Raw genomic sequence first — 17827 nt, 5'->3', positions numbered from 1 at the left:
AAGACAGGATCTAAGAGATGTGTAAATCAGCCAGTGTGAGTCTTGCCAAATCAGGGAACTGCCTTTGTTGAAGATAGCAACGTTGTCAGGGATGAGTTTCATAATGCAGGCTGCATTCATCCTATCAAATACAATTTTGGCCAAAATACTGTTGATGATTATTCAGATGGCGTAAAGATGTAAGAGAAAGTGCCAGTTGCTGAAACTTGAATAGCTGTGGCAGATCAGACAAGTTATAGGAGAAAAACAGAAGGATTCCTTTCAATCGTTCAATTGTGCTTTTAGATTTAGAAGAACTGCACTCTCAGAAAGTAATACAGTTGCAGCCCTGTTACAGGCATTTTGTCCATGGCCAGAAACCTGTCCATACTGACTAAGATATTGTTTCTAGGATGTGTCAAAAGAGACTTGTATTTGGTGCATTTGTTTTATAGGGAAACCATGTAGCAAAATAAATTGGAGAAACAAAGGACTGCAGATGCTGGAATCTAGATGAAAGAACAACAAGATGCTGGAGGAACTCAGCAGGTCAGGCAGCATCCATGAAGAAAAGCAGACAGTCAATGTTTCGGGTCAGGACCCTTCTTCAGGACTGCAGATAGGAGAAGGGAAAGCCCAATATGTTGGGGGGGGGGGGTTACAGAACAGTGATAGGTGGACAAAAGAGGAGAGGCGATGTGGGCACAGGTAGTGATAGGTAGACGCAGGTAAGAGATAATGATAGGCAGGTGTGGGGGAGGAGGGGAGAGCAGATCCACTGGGGATGGGTCAAAGATATGAAGGCAGGCGGCATGGGGGGAGGGAAGGTAAGGAAAAGGAGAGAGAAAAAAAACAGTCCTTTCAGGTGTGGCAGAGATTTACCTGCACCTCCCTTAATATCATCTACTGCATTTGGTGCTCCAAGTGTGGCCTCCTCTACACTGGTGAGACCAAACACAGACTAGGTGACCATTTGGTAGAACACCTGTGCTCTGTCCGTAACTGCGATCTGCATCTCCCATTCCCAGTCACTTCAACTCCCCCTCCCACTCCCACTCCCACTCCATCACTGATATGTCAGTCCTTGGCCTCCTTCACTGCTGGGAGAAGTCCAAATGCAAACTGGAGAAACAACATGAAAAACACGATGATGCTGGAGGAACTCAGCAGGCCAGGCAGCATCCGTGGAGAAAAGCAGGTGGTCAACATTTCGGGTCAGGACCCTTCTTCGGGGGCCTGCTGAGTTCCTCCAGCATCATCATGTTTTTCATCTAGACTCCAGCATTTGCAGTCCTTTGTTTCTCTGGAGGAACAACACCTCATTTTCCGTCTTGGAACCTGACAGCCTAACGGGATGAACATCGAATTCCCCCACTTTAAGTAAATGAACCACCCCCCGCCCCCGCCCCCCCCCCCCACACCTTGCCTTTCTTTACTTCCCTTTCCTAGCCTATCTCTTTTTTTCTCCTCGCCATATTTTTTTGTAAATTGCCCAGACATAGTACCAGGCAACAGCTGAAACACAAATAATTCTTCCTGTGGATCTGATAGTCACTTTTCCATCAAACTTTCATTTCACTTGATTCCTCAATGTCATTATATGTGCCAAATCAGTCATTGCCACTTAATAATGCATCTGTGGACAGTAAAATAGTGTGTCCTAAAATTTCATTTGTGTAGCATTTGTCGTTTAAGTGCTATGGGAATGAACTGTATAGGGGTGCAAGTAAACCAGGATGGGTTGGTGTAGTGTGTCAATAGTAAGCTACGTTTGTGGTGTGACCAAACCTGCAAGAAATTTAACTTGCTTTCACCCATGGAATTGTTGCATTGAGAAAGATCACAAGTAGTTGCAATAGTTATATGCACAGGGTATGCCAGTGAAAGACTTTCTCCAACATCTACACAGAATGGCATGGGTTTCCCACATGGTGTTGTTTTAGTGACAGTTCATGTACAAATGAAAACTTTTATAAGAACATAAAAGGAGCAGGAGTAGGCCTGTTGACCCTCAAGTCCGCACCTCCATTCAATATGATCGTGGCTGACCTGCCCCAAGCCTCATCTCCTCTTCTGTGCTGATTTCCCTTTACCCTCAGTTCCCTGATCTTTCAAAAATTTATCTGCTTCCTCTTTAAATACCTCCACTGATCTAGCCCCTACAACCCTCTGGGGTAGAAAATTCCAGAGGTTCATCACTTTCTGTGAGAAGTTGTTCCCACACACCTCAGTTAAAAATATCCACCCCTTATCTTGTTACTATGTTTCCTCACTGGAGATTCTAGATATCTACTATTTCCTGCCATCAAAAGATCCTGTAAGATCACCCCTCTTTCTCCTAAACTTCATAGATCTAATTTATAGATCTAATTTCTTTAGCTACTTGTGGCAGAGCAATCCTCTCATCCCTGAAAGTAGCCTTGTGAATCTCTGCCTCCCGTATCAGTATATTGTTCCTTAAATATAGGGACCAAAATTGTGGACAGTACTCCAGGTGTGGCCTCACCGATACCCTTTACAATTGTAACAAAACTTCCCTATTTCTGTACTCCAACCTTCTTGCAATAAAGGCCAATATACCATTTGCCTTCCTAAGCACTTGCTGCACCACCTGCTAACCTTTTGTGATTCATGCGCAAGATGCCTAGATACCTCTGTACTTTTCTCATCTGCATTTTTTCTCCATTTAGATAATAATATACCCTTAGATTGCTCTTACTAAAGTGGATAACCTCACACTTTCCCACATTAAACTCCATTTGCCAAGGTTTCTCCCACTCACTCAACCTATCTACAGGTCCTCCCCAGCTTATAATCGCCTGACTTAAGTACAGCCCATACATACATTCTAGGACTTAGGAGACCAGCGAGATGGATTTTCTGGCTGTTATAGGGCTGCAGGCATCTTCTACTGCCTGGGAACTCAGTTCATGGCTGCATTTCTGGTTTGCGAACTGTTCTGGTTACAAACAGTTCACAGGAAGGGAACCCTGCCTTAACCTGGGGATGACCTGTATGTCCAATTGCAGAGTCCTAATAACCTCATCGTGATATGCCCTCCCACTTATTTTTGTATTCATTGGCCAACTTAGATACCTTAGACTCCGCCCCCTCTTCCAGGTTATTAATATAAATTGTAAATAATTGAGGGTCTGTGGAGCACTGGTTACACTAGTTACATACTTCCACCCTGAAAAAGATACATTTATTCTGATTCTCTGACTTCTATGTGAAAACCAATCTTCAATCCTTGCTAACACATTTCCCCTAATACTATGTGCTCTTATCTTGTGCATCAGCCTTTAATGTGGCACCTTGCCAAATGCCCCTGTTTGAATGCTTATGGTAGTAAGATTTTCAAGATTGCAATGCATCATAGGTGACACGTTATGACCATTTGGGCCTTTCACACTAATCGAATGATCTAACAAGGTATACCTCAACTTATTAATATTCCGGCAATTAACCGAGAAAACCTCTCCAAGTAAAACAATGCCATCACTGGTCTGGGAGGATGTCAATGACTGTCGGTGTCTGTACATTGGGAGGAAGGGGGAAGTATTGAGGATGAAAGGTAAGCATAGAACTGACCTAGTGGGATCCCTCTCCACCCCTGTGCCATAAAGTCACTTGTTATCCCAGGAGTGGCCACAAGCAATTTTCCCCACAATGCTTCAAAGAAGAGTTGCACAGAGATTGTCGTCATTTCATTGGAGATCAGATGTTGAAATCTCATGAGATGCACAGGTGTGACACGGAACAGGAAATTCCTAATTAACTCTCCAGAGTGATATGAAATGACTTGGAAGTGGTGGTTATGGCATAATGCTGAAATAGATTGTGGCTCAAGGTATAATTTCTGGGCCCACAAGTTCTGGTCATCAGTTACCATCCCTGCTGCCAGCAGTATCCAGATCTTCTGCTCCAAGGACAGAAGGGAAACTTAATCAAGTCTCCCTGAGTCATCACTACCATGTGTTAGCAACTTCAAGGGTAGCATGGCCAGGCCTTGAAAACTTTTTGCCTGAATGTGTTTCCCCAAAGTGGTTTTGTGAATATCATAGAGTGATTATGATGCAAATAATTAATCAATGAGGTTAAGTGGGCACTTGTACAGCTTCTTCATAATTTTCATCCAATCTTTCATTGGTAACCTACTAAGGCATGCTCCAGAGTAATGGCATGCAAACTGCATGTGTATGCAGCTGAGATACTGACGTAACTTATGATAATAAATTTATGAAATCTGGTGAATTTCCACAAATTGCTTCCTTATTGCCAATGATAGGAACAGAAGTAGGCAAAGTTGCGGAACAGAAGTAGGCATAGTTGCACAACAAAGGAGATTATTCAAAAGGACAAAATTGTTGGATAATTCCAGCAATTGACTTCTGTGCTTCCGTCATTCCTGTTTTCTTTGTCCTGTATTACAGCCAACCATGCCTCGAACATATCAGCATACACACATACGAAGTAGAAGCAGGCGTGCGCCTCTCAACCCTCAAGCCTGCTCTGCCATTTAATAAGTTCATAGCTGAACTGATTGTGAACTGAGTTCTGCATTCCAGCCTACTCTCTGTAACTTTCCCTCCCTTGCTTATCAAGCCTTACAAATATTCAAAGACTCTACTTCCACTACCCTTTGAGGAAGACAATTCCAAGGAACTGCAGCCCTTTGAGAGAAAAAAAGTATCTCCTTTAAATGGGTAACCCCCTTATTTTTTAACAATGATTTCTGGTTCTGAAATGCGATGGAAACCAAATGGAGAACACGGTTCTAGTTGATATCTTACAGGCTGTGAACTAAAATAAGTTGCTAATTTTTTGCATATGCATTCTGAGGGATTTATCTTGTTTTATTTAAGTTATTGCAGGTATGATGGATGTTTTTTTTTACATAATCTGAATTGTACATCCTTCTTCATAAAGCCGATGGACAGTAGTTGGAAAATCACCAATACCAGGATTAATTTAAGCAGTTGGCTTAATTTTTTTCCACAGTAGTCCATGTAACAATACAAACAATACTTTAATGATCTGGTTCTTCAACCTAAAAGAAATGTAAATAGTAACTTTTCTTATTGTGGTTCAGTGGGAAGATTTCCATAGTTCATTAAATGTAACTAAATTACAAACCTGTCCTTTACAAACCAATTTTTGAGTTTGTCGGATATAAATCAGAGAAAATCTTTAACCTTGGCCAATATAACAGGCCAGGATTAGATTGTCACTTGAATCTCCTGATTTGCACAGGGTTTCACAACAGGAACGTGCTGTTCCATATGTTTGTCTTTAGCAGATTTCTTTCTTATTCTATTTGTTATTTTTTTTATAAATGACATTCACATTCAAAAATAAGAAATGTGCCGACGTCTCTGCATGGAATTTGCTGCACATTTTGGGGGTGGGGGGAGAGGGATCATTTGGGGAATTAAATGCAATTTGTTTATTTTGTCTTTAGTCAAGGTGAATTTTACAGTCAGGGACATTTGTACCGATATGGATTATACTGCAAGTACCATAGAACCATACCATAGAACCATACAGCACAAAACAGGCCCTTCGGCCCACCGTGTCGTGCTGTCCATCAGACCACCCTCACACTACCTAACCCCTTCCTCCCGCATATCCCTCTATCTCACATTCCTCCATATGCCTATCCAACAAGCTCTTGAACCTGTTCAATGTATCTGCCTCCACCACCACCCCAGGCAGTGCATTCCATGCACCAACCACTCTTTGGGTGAAAAACCTCCCTCTGACATCTCCCCTGAACCTCCCACCCATAACCCTAAAGCCATGACCTCTCGTCTTGAGCATTGGTGCCCTGGGAAGGAGGCGCTGACTGTCTACTCTATCTATTCCTCTCAATATTTTATATACCTCTATCATGTCTCCTCTCATCCTCCTCCTTTCCAGTGAATAAAGCCCTAGCACCTTAAGCCTCTCCTCATATTCAATACCCTCCAATCCAGACAGCATCCTGGTAAATCTCCTCTGCACCCTCTCCAATGCCTCCACATCCTTCCTATAATGAGGCGACCAGAACTGAACACAGTACTCTAAATGTGGCCTAACTAGAGTTTTGTAAAGCTGCATCATAACCTCGCGGCTCTTAAACTCAATCCCACGACTTATGAAAGCCAACATCCCATTGGCCTTCTTAACTGCTCTTTCCACCTGTGAGGCAACTTTCAACGAACTGTGAATATGAACCCCCAGATCCCTCTGCTCCTCCACACTGCCAAGTACCTTGCTGTTTACCCTGTACTCTGCCCTGGAGTTTGTCCTTCCAAAGTGTACCACCTCACACTTCTCCGGATTGAACTCCATCTGCCACTTGTCAGCCCAGCTCTGCATCCTATCAATATCCCTCTGTAAGCTCCGACAGCCCTCCACACTATCCACAACACCACCTATCTTAGTGTCGTCCGCAAACTTACTAACCCAGCCCTCCACCCCCTCATCTAAGTCATCTATAAATATCACAACAAGTCATCTATAAATATCACAAAATAACATTTGCTTTTTCATGAGGTTAGAGAAAATGGTTCTCTTATTGGAACACCATGCATCATGTTTTAAAAACGTTTCTTAACATTCAAAATCAATGCACGGCATGAAACATATGCAATGTGAATCTATTTATCAAATATCTTCAAAGAACATTTAGCCTCAAGTTTTTGTTGCTAAATTTCTCATAGGCCGCATTGTTCATTATCTTAACTTTATCAGAGTTTGGTCAACCCTCTTTTGGATGCATTTTTACTCATCCTGACCGGAGCCCTAACCATCACTTGAAAATCGACTTTTGCTGGAAAGTACAGGCCTCAAATGCATTGTGCAGTCCTGCTTCTGCAAGAGTGGCCTGGATTCTATGGCAATCCATGTGACTGGCCCAGCAAGTACCCAATCTGATCTAACAAAGTCAAAGTCGAGTTTATCGTCATATGCACAAGTATATGTATGCAGAGGTGCAATGAAAAACTGACTTGCAGCATCATCACAGGCACATAACATCATATAAGCAGCATTCACAAGAAAAACATAAATTAAACATAAATTATACACAATTTTTACAAGAAAGAACACAACTAGAACAAAAAAAGTCAATTTCAGCAATTTAAAAACAATTGGCTTTTTGGTAAAAAATTTCTTGCATAACATGTAAAAATATAACACTAGAATTTCCAGGTAACTTCATCTTCTGGCAATTACTGAGGTATGAGGTAAACTTGCTAACCACTTGGAATAACATCAGGACAACTCCGAAGAGATTTCAAAATACCAGATCATACAGGGGAAAATGAAGTAGATATGTAATAAAGATCAATTTTCAAAAAGCACTGAAAAATATAGGCATGAAGATGATGCAACATGGAATTTGGGGAGTATAGCCAAAGAGTACAAAGCAAAGGGTTGAGGTATAAGGAATACTGGAAAGATTTTTCTGTGCGAGGTGGGATGTGAGAGAGGCGGAGATACTGATGAGCAGAAGAAGCAAGAATTGACAGTGCTTGGTGTGAGGCAGGCATGTTCAGTAGCTAAGGACAGGCTGTGATTGTTTTCTCTGGAGCGAAAGAGGCTGAGGTGTGATCTTAGAGAGGTATATAAAATCATGAGGGACATAGATAAAGTGGATGGTCACAGTATTTTTCCCAGGATAGGGGAGCCTAAAACGAGAGAACATAGGTTTAAGATGAGAGGGGAAAGATTTAAAATAGACCTGAGGAGCAAGTTTTTCCATACAGAGAGTGGTGGGTATATGGAACTAGCGGCCAGAGCAAGTGGTATATGCGAGGACAATTACAATGTTTAAAAGACATTTGGAGAGGTACATGGATAGCAAAAGCTTGGGAAAACTTATGGGCCAAACACAGGCAAATGGGGCTAACTCGGGAAGGCATCTTGGTCAGCATGGATAAGTTGGGCTGAAGCTATGACTCCATGAGCTAAAATTTGCTTTTAAGAGTTCTCAGGGCAAGTGAAGCTGGTTGCGCAGACTGACAGAATTCTCAGTTAAGGGTGAGCAAGTGATAGGAGAAGTGGGAGCAGAAGCTACTGTGACAACTTTTGGAGTGGCTGGAGATTCTGCTTGGTGGAAAAGGAACGCATGGATACTGCATTATTGGGGGTGGAGTGGATGGAGCTCCCTAAATGGGGTGGAAGGGGGAAGGGAAGGATTGTTCCATAATGTTGCTTGTTGGGCAGTAGGTCCAAGTAATTCTTCATTGTTCAGAGTGGGGAAGTCCAAATATTTGATGGGATGAGTATCTTACTGTAAATAAGGCACAATGCTTATTTACTTGGGAGAAGTAGGATGTTGAGCTGTGGAGGTAGATTGACAAAAGTCTCAATCTCAGAGTAATGATGGGGTACGACCAGTGTGATGTTCAAAGTTCTGGGGACAGTAAAAGGTTAATAGACAATGGCAGTTAATACAGTTTCTTGGGTACATGCTGGAGCCCCTGAAGGTTCCCGTGAATATACCCAGTGAAAGTCTGCTCAGGTGTGGGGTCAAGCAGGAGACTGTAGTTTGAAAGGGTTGTAACATTTGCAGAGCACATTCCTTCCTCTCATTAGTGCTTCAGGTACATGCACGTTCAATGTGCCCCTCCAAAAGCCAAGATTTGTACCTTTACTAAACTATACTAACATGGCTGGTGACCCAGAAATTTAGGTCACTCTGCAGTGACACATAGTGACATAAGCTTGCAACTGCATGCAGACGGGAGCAGGCTTTCTCGCATGAACATTCAGTATATTTTACAAGGTGATGGGGAGAGGAAGTGGTGGGAGGGGATAGTGATGGAGGAGCTGATGGGATTCCAAGGCAAGGATGAGCAAGTGAGAGAAGTGAAGATTAGACTGTTACACAATGTTCAATCTGTCATGTGATGTTACATTTGCCATCAAGTAGAAGCTTGAGTCTGCACACTTAATATGTGTGTGAGAGAGATGGAGAAAGAGAGGAAAGGGTTGTTAGAAAGTTATGAAACCGGTATTCCTCACCCAGAGTGATCTACATGTGACCTAGTACACACAGCAAGGTTGTTGTTGATGCTGTGTAAGTGCTACAATTCACAATGAAGGCTTTTGTCTCAGGCCAGTTGGTGAAAAGCAACAGAGGAGGCTTCACCACTGCTCTCCTCTTCCTGAAACACATTTAGAGGGGAAAAATGCAGGCAAATTAACCTTTCTGCATGAGGTTGAATTTCTTTTTACTTTACTGTTCAGGAACGCTTCAGTACATGGCCCCTGAGATAATAGACAAAGGACCGAGAGGTTATGGGAAACCTGCTGACATCTGGTCACTGGGATGTACAATTATTGAGATGGCCACAGGGAAACCTCCATTTTATGAACTGGGAGAACCTCAGGCTGCTATGTTTAAGGTAAGCTATTGAAGTGAATGCAGGCTAATGAACAAACTGTTCAAACTTGTGCAAATCAGAAAAGTTGTTGCAATTAAACAGAAGATGCTGAATACGCAGAAGAGACCACTCAAAATCAGCAGTGAGAATGAACAAGTTGACACTCTCCAGCCCCAGCTTCTTTTCAGGACTAAACAATGAACAACTGTCATAAGGTAATCAGAGTAAAAGGGAGATTAACCACAGGAATTGGAATAATCCAGAAAAGCCAAAAACTCCAGATGCCAGAAATAAGTAAAATGGTAAAACTACACTGGAAGACAGCCAGCATCTTTGAAAAGAAAACAGTTAACACTCAGGTCAAAGACACTCGATGTGAACTTATGTGTTAGTCCTGTAGAGGTGGGCAGAATGTGATTTCCTCCAGAAGATAACTAAATCTTCTATATGTTGTATGTTCAACCTGCCTCTGATCTCCAACCAGAAAACAAGTTGGGTACTTTACTGTGATGTGCCCTGAGTTCCTCTTTTTTTGCTTGGGCTCAATCTTCTGTGGACCTGCAGCAGCTATTCCTATTGGTCTGGACAACAGAATCCCTCTCCATTTAATACTGCTCGTGTTTCTCTAGAATTGAAGTCCAGCATTTTCCTCCAACATTCAAATAGCTAACCCATGAGCAGCAATTTAATCTCATGACTTGATTAACCATAGAACCATAGAACAATACAGCACAATACAGGCCCTTTGGCCCACCATGTTGTGCCGCCCTTCAAATCACACCTAAGACTATTTAACCCCTTCCTCCCACATATCCCTCTAACTTAAATTCCTCCATATGCTTATCTAACAATCTCTTGAACTTGTCCAATGTATCAGCCTCCACCACCACCCCAGGAAGCGCATTCCATGCACCAACCACTCTCTGGGTGAAAAACGTCCCTCTGACATCTCCCTTGAACTTCCCACCCAATACCTTAAAGCCATGTCCTCTTGTTTTAAGCATTGGCACCCTGGGAAAGAGGCGACAATATTGGGCAACGATGATAAGTTCATTCTAACAGCTCATTCACCTGCTGAACTATTTTAATGTCATTGCATTGACTTCCATTAATTATCAAGTCAAGATCTCCAAAGTGTATTTTGCCAAAACAAGAGACAATTGTTTCTATGTATTGCATACTTTTTTGTAGGTTGGAATGTTTAAAATTCATCCAGATATTCCAGAATCCATGTCACCAGAAGCCAAAGAGTTCATTCTTCGTTGCTTTGAACCAGAACCCGATGCACGTGCTACTGCTGCAGAGTTGCTATCAGACGAGTTCCTGAAGGTTACCAGCAAGAAGAAAAAGACCCCATTAAAACAACAAGGTAAACAAATCAGAAACACTAGGCTCACATTGTTGTACCATTCTCGTAGTTCATACAGTGAGCTTTTGTATATTTTTTCAACCCAACTTTTCAATCTTCATAGCTGTTTTTTAATACGCTGTGCCAATAAGAAGTGGATTCAAGATAATTCAACTGAAAATTTAAAAATGTTCTGAATATTTCAGTCATTTCAAACAAATTGGTAACTTAGCATTTTCATTAATTACATGATTTACTGGTTCATGGGAAATGTTTTAGTGGTGACTGTTTTTTGCATATGTAACTATTTTCCCCAATTTATAGGAAAGAATTGAAAGACTAACAGACATACAGTACTTACCCCAACTAACTTATATATCAGAAGTAAATAAGATAGGTTGTTAAACTGGGGCCCCATCTTGGGTGGACTTAAAAGATCTCATTATACTATTTAAAAGAGACAGGATTTGGATGGTGGGGTGTGAAGAGAAGTTCTCACTATTTTTGATCAGTATTTATCCTGCAATATACAAATTAACTGGTTATTAATCTCATTGCTAATTGTTCTGTTTATGTACAAAACAATAGTGATGACATTTCAAGAGTAATTAATTGGTACATATTGCTTTCGGATGTCCTGAGCATGTGAAAAAATCTCCAAATATACCTTTTCTGTTTGGAATACCCATTTCCCACCATACTTTTTATCCCTTGCACATTTAGTGTGAGCACTCAACTTGATTTATGTTGTGTATTCTCACATTTTAAGTTGCAGGAAGCTCTTAATTAATTTGGATGTGTCCTCAGTACAAGTTGTCCTCGAGATCCAGAGGTTTTATGAAATCTTATTTCGGGCAATATGGAAGAAACCATTCTGTTTCTCAATATGATCATCGTTACTTCTACTGAACATAACAATGCGCTTTGCCATTCCTTTGTTTTTGCTGTTCCTTGTTTTTAAAGAAATGCCAAGTCTGGCCATTTTGCCAGAATCATACCATAAAGGGATGGATGCCTCACTGATTTGTCTACTGTTAAAAATGCACCCTTTGTTAATACAACTTTTATTGTATTGTAGTTGTTTGGTATTGTGCAGTTGTTAGCCTGTGAAATCGATTCAAATAATTAAATAAATTAAATGATAAATCCAATTAAAAACAGATTAAAAATAAATATAAAGAGAAATAACTATAAGCAAAAATCTTACATGCATTTATCTTTCTAACAAAGGTTGGCAAGCCTATTAAAATGAATGGGGCCACCCTAAATGTGCTGGCTCTGGTCCGCATCAAGAGGAGGGGCAGATGAGAAGTATGTTCAGTGCTCCAGCTAAGAATGTTACAGATGCTGGAACCATCATGCTTCCATTTAAGTGTACCGATGTACAAGTATGGAATGTGCTGATGAGCATGCGGCAGCTAAGTGACAATTCTCTACCAGAATTACCAGCTAGCTCTCAGTGCGATCCAGCCTAATGCTTCATCAAGACGTTTTAAAATCAGGTTGCAGTTGAACTCCACAACGTAAAGAATGGAATTATAGGGATGATTATTACTAAACAGCAGGAAGCTTGGGGGCAGCTGAATCACATGGAAACACGTGGGAAGTTTCAAAGAACAGTGGTATATATATGCACATTCTTGTTTTCTTGGAAAAGTTGAATGTTTAGCATCTCCCAAGGTTCTATTTTCTTATTATTCTGTTTATTTCCAATACAGATTATCTTCGCAGTATATCCCTTCCGGTTCCAGTTGTTGTGGAGGAATTGAGTAGTGGCAGTGAATTTGGCTCAGTATCACCAGATTCTGACTTAAAGCAGGATCCATTCTTTTTCAAAGTAAGGGCAAAATCCTGCATTGAAAAGGAGAGCAAACCAACAAGACCTTTGCTTCTCAGGTAAATAGTCTACCAGCTATTCTTACAAAACCATTTGCATCCACTTCAGTGTTGTTGATTTTATTTTTAAGGAACAAGGGTAAAATTGTCTTTACTTAAGAGCACTTTTTCTTTTTACCATTATCTTCTGCTGCTTTCACTACATCATAAACTTTTGTAAGCTGACTGTCAAGATAACTGTACCTGCATTTCATGTACATTTACTAATACTTGTCCACAGTTGCTAAATTAGAGAACACAAAAAAAATTGAGCAATTTTGTTAGTGCCCTAGATTTTGCATGCGACCCGCCTGGTATTACCATTTATTAAGGAGAACAAGGTGGAAGGTCATTCAATGGTGCAGTTTGTTATAACCTCACTTCCTCCATTCACTCATTTATCAATTGTCCCTTTGCTCTTTGATCTCATTCGCCTATTTCCCTGTGCTCACTGACCTTGTTCACCTATTGTTCCTGTGTTCCCTGTTCTCAGTGAGTACATATAGACATGCGCCGCATTATGGGGGGGAGGGGGTTCCGTTCCTAGAAAATGGGCCGTATCACGATTTTCCGTAATACGAAGTCGCATCACAGAACATTGAACATAGAACACAGCACAGCAACAGGATCTCTGGCCCACGAAGTCTGTGCCGAGCATGATGCCAAATTAAACAAATCCCTTCTGCCTGCACATGACCTATATCCATCCATTTCCTGCAAGTTCATGTGTGTATCTAAAAACATCTTGAATGATGTCACTAACGTAACTACGCACCTGTGCATGTGTTAAGAAGCGTGAGTTTAAAACAATTGTTTATTTATTTATTTTTCACATAAATTCCCTGACAGCAAATTTTATTCCATATCTCAGATTTTTAGGTAGCAGTTAGTGAATTCTTTAAGGGCAAATATCCATTATCTGAATGGCCGTAACATGGGGGGTTGCCTGCAATTCATCAGTGTGAAGCATTGCATACTAACTAGGACAATTTTATGATTGCTTGGGTTAAATAGATTATCTTGTGAATCTCTGGAGCTGGGTGCTATAACTTGCATTCTGAAATAATCTACTTCTTGCCCATATTAATTATGAGTGTCTATAATCCCAATAGTAATTAGGAATTGCAGTCATCTGTTAATCATAATTGAATGTCTGATGCATAAGAATTCGTTAAAGATTGTGCTCCTAGGCTAATATACAATTCCTTTACAGGAAGTCATTAGTTAAAGCATTAAACATATCAGCAATTCATCAGATGTTTATTCATGAAATTGGCATCATTGGCATTTTAAATCATGAACAGACATTCCTGGAACAATTTCAGACATTCAAAGTACAAAAATTGTTACCATCTAATTAAAATTAATGGTTAATTAGCCTATGTTTTCTGACAATAAATTGGAATTAAAATGTTTCATTTGCAATAATACAAATAATTTTAATTTATGTCTGTGTTTCCTATATAAATACTGAGTGGTAGATAAACGGTAGGTCAAAGGTGACTAAATTAATTCACAGGCTACACTGGAGATTAAATTAACAGACCAGTAATCCAGATGCTTGGGCTAACAATCTAAAGTTCTGAATTCAAGTCCCATCAGAACAGCGGCGAAATTTAAATTCAGTTAATAATCTGGAATTTGGAAAAACAACAACTAGTCTTGTTAATGATGACCATGAAAACTACTGGATTAAGATTCACTAATGTCCTTCAGGGAAGAAATCTGCCATTCTATTCAGTCTGGTCTATTTGTAACTACTGACCATCCCATTCACTCTGGGTGGCTAGCAAGCTCCTCAGTTGTACCATTACTGCTACATTCAAGTAGAGAAAGAATGAATCTGGACAGATCACTTGGCACTGAATTCAGACAAGGTAGATACTCCCAGCCCAGTCAAGCTTGCAAAGTGGTCCTCACAATCACCTGTGACTGGTGTCTAAATGGGGAAATCTGTACTAGTTAAGTAACTGGTAAGTAACATATATGACTTAAAAGTCCAGGCAATGACCATTTCCAACAATAGTGTAACCACTTACCCTTGACACTCAATGGCATCACCATCACCAAGTCCCCCACTGTTAATATCTAGAAAGTTACCATTAACTATAAAACTCAACTAGATAATACTGGAGCGACAAAAATAAGTCAGAGATAGGATATTGTATGGTGAGTAAATCACATCCTATCACCCCAAGCTCTTTTCACCACCAAGTCAAGAGTGTGATGGGAAACCGCAAAACTACTCAATATCAAGCAGTACAAATCAGCCACCCTAAGCATCCATTTCCTCTACTATCAGTGCACAGTAGCTATAGTATGTACCATCTGCACAATGCACTGCAGTTATGCAGCTAGGCTACTCTGACAGCATCTCCCAAACCCACACCCTCTGCCACCAAGAACATAGAGAGAGCAGGTGGATGAGAACACTGCCACCTGTGGGTTCCCTTCCAAGTCATACAACATACTGGAAACATATTGCCTATCACTGCCCAGCAGCAGTATGGAAGGACTTTCTCCAGAAGAACTGCAGTGGTTCAAAATGACAACTCGCCAACAGTTAGAGGTGGACAATAAATGTTGGCGAATCCCAGATCTTGAAAAATGAATAGGTTTTAAAAAAGAGGGATAAGTAATGAATATAACGGAGCACTGAATAACCAGTCTGTAATAATTTGTGAAAGGGAGTTCAATTATATGCTTTTATTTTTTCGTTCATGGGAACTTGACATCATTGGCAAATGCCAAAACTAATTGTCCATCCTCAATTGCTTCTGAACTGAGAAGGCAGTTAACAGCCAATAATTAGTGGATCTGGAGCCCAACCAGGAAAACATGGAAGATTTCCTTGAGGCAGACATGATTTTACAAAAGTCCAGTGGTTTCATGGTTACTATTATTGAGAATGTTTTTTGTCATTTTTATTATTTACTTGAATTTAAATTCCCAGCTGTCATGGCCAATTCGGACCCATATCTCTGGGTCAGTGGTCCAGAACACAAACTGTTTTGCAGTAATTTAATCGCTACACCACCAAACCTTCCATGTTAATGTTGGATGAACTTCAAGATGTTCATGTTATGGGAATCCAACACCAGAATTAAACCAGGTGGATGTAACATGACCTAAATGGAGAATAAAACTCCTCTAGCTTTCCCAGCCAATGTAGCTTTATCCTCAAAGAATCACTTGCAAATGATCCTGCAATCCCCCACATAATTTCCAGTGCTATTTTATAGTTATTAAAATTCACACATGGCTAACATGAGGGGACATAATTTTAAGGTGATTGGAGGAAGGTATAAGGGGGATGTCAGGGGTAAGTTTTTTACACAGAGTGGTGGGTGCGTGGAACGCGCTGCCTTGCAGAGGTTGTGGGGGCAGATACATTAGGGGCATTTAAGAGACTCTTAGACACATGAATGATAGAAAAATAGGGGGCTATGTGGAAGGGAAGGGTTAGATAGATCTTAGAGCAGGATAAAATGTCGGCACAACATTGTGGGCCAAAGGGCCTGTACTGTGCTGTAGTGTTCTATGTTCTAGAAGTTCATTCTATATTCAAAAAGCATAGCATAATCCATCATAATTTAATTTCTAACTTAAAAGGATAAATTGCACAAGAAAGCAATTCAGTTTGTGCCCCATGCTGATACAGTGTCAGTGAAGTGAATGTTGCTGGTTCTGGTCCACGCCAGTCTGTGAACCCAGCTGAACCTGCCTGTGGGTTGACAGTGATTTGCCTGCATTGAATTGGCAGTCCATTGAAACCCACCAGCCTGGGAAGCCAGAAGCTTAGCACAGGGTGGTGGGCAACAGGCTAGTAAGTTCTCCTGATGCAGGATTTAGAGCCAAAACATTGACAATTCCTTTCCTCCCACAGATGCTGCTCAGCCCACTGAGTTCCTCCAGCAGCTTGTTAGTTGCTGGTAGTTTTTTTTTGCTCTTGTAAGCCCAGAAAGAGCAATTAAAATTGCCAGGAGATATTTGTGAGCCTGTTGCAACAGGTCCTTTCAACTTGAATTATTATTTCTACATTTTAATGATGCAGGAATTCCTTGGCTAATGTTGAAGTTTGGCATTAAAACTGCTCTCAGTAAATTGTTGATACTTTTTAAGTCTGTGAGACCATTTAATTAGAGGGCCACAGAGAAATTACAGTGTAGTGTTCAGACTGAAAGCAGCAGGAGCTGTGTATTGGCACACATTGTGCATTCTCAGCTGGATGATGCATGTTCACAATTTCTGTAGGGATCAGGGTGCTGGGAAGTTGTTGGCAGAGACCAGAAGTTTCACTGGCTCCTGAATTCTGTCTCTATTTACTAATATCACCAAGCAGGAAGTTCACATGAGTGATTTCTGTCAAGAGATTTTGAGGTTCAAACAAGTTGCATGGGATAATTTTTGTTTATCGTGAAGGTGCCTTCCCATTTCTTCAAACTGCTCACCTTTAATTGTTCCAACCTGCAGTATCCCTGATGACCATTTTGAAGATCACAGTGCACCACCATCACCTGAGGAGAAGGATGCCGGGTTCTTCATGCTGAAGAAAGACAGTGAGAGGAGGGCCACTTTACACCGGATTCTCTCAGAGGATCAGGACAAGGTTGTGAGGAACTTGCTTGAATCTCTGATGCAGGTAAAGACACATTTCCATAACGTACATAAAATGGTTTATATTTTAAATTATTTTCACCTAATTTTTAGATCTTCCAAAAAAATCAGATAATTAGTTATAGCCCCACCCACTTCTTACCAGGCACATCTTCTCCTCCCCACCTCTTTCCACCTTCCACCACTCCCTCCATGAATCCCTGGTCTACTCATCCCTACCCACTCACCCCTCCCTGACCCCTGGCACTTTGCCCTACAACTGCAGGAGGTGCTACACATTGTATTTACACCTCCTCCCTCACCAGCATCCAGGGACATAAACAGCCCTTCCAGGTGAGGCAAAGATGCACGTGCACCTCCTCCAACCTCGTCTACTGCATTCGGTGCTCCCGATATGGCCTCCTCTCCATTGGTGAGAGCAAGTGCAGACTAGGTGACCAATTTGCAGAGCACCTGCAGTCTGTCTGCAGTGGCCATCCCAAGCTCCCAGTTGCATGTCATTTCAATTTTGTTTCCCATTCCCACACCGAACTGTCCATCCTCAGCCTTCTCCACTGCCAGGGTGAGGCCCAACTACCTCATATCCCACCTGGGTAGCCTACAACCCAATGGCATGAACACTGAATTTTCCAAT

General features: G+C 41.1%; 1 protein-coding gene across 2 annotated transcripts in view; it reads left to right on the top strand.

Moving 5' to 3' along the window:
* Positions 1-17827, top strand: part of map3k5 (mitogen-activated protein kinase kinase kinase 5) — a 122827-nt gene that overhangs the window by 78635 nt on the left and 26365 nt on the right. For both annotated transcript variants that reach the window (XR_007957027.1, XM_052025054.1), the window contains exons 19-22: positions 9217-9374; positions 10545-10722; positions 12420-12597; positions 17050-17218. Coding sequence is in view for 1 of the 2 variants with exons in the window: in XM_052025054.1 (XP_051881014.1) it covers positions 9217-9374; positions 10545-10722; positions 12420-12597; positions 17050-17218 (683 nt within the window). In the remaining variant the exon portion in view is untranslated. The remainder of the gene's footprint in view (positions 1-9216; positions 9375-10544; positions 10723-12419; positions 12598-17049; positions 17219-17827) is intronic.

Source organism: Pristis pectinata, chromosome 10 (assembly GCF_009764475.1).
Source record: "Pristis pectinata isolate sPriPec2 chromosome 10, sPriPec2.1.pri, whole genome shotgun sequence".
Lineage (NCBI taxonomy): Eukaryota > Metazoa > Chordata > Chondrichthyes > Rhinopristiformes > Pristidae > Pristis > Pristis pectinata.
The sequence above is the reverse complement of the archived record's forward strand: the minus strand, read 5'-3'. Positions and strand labels throughout refer to the sequence as shown.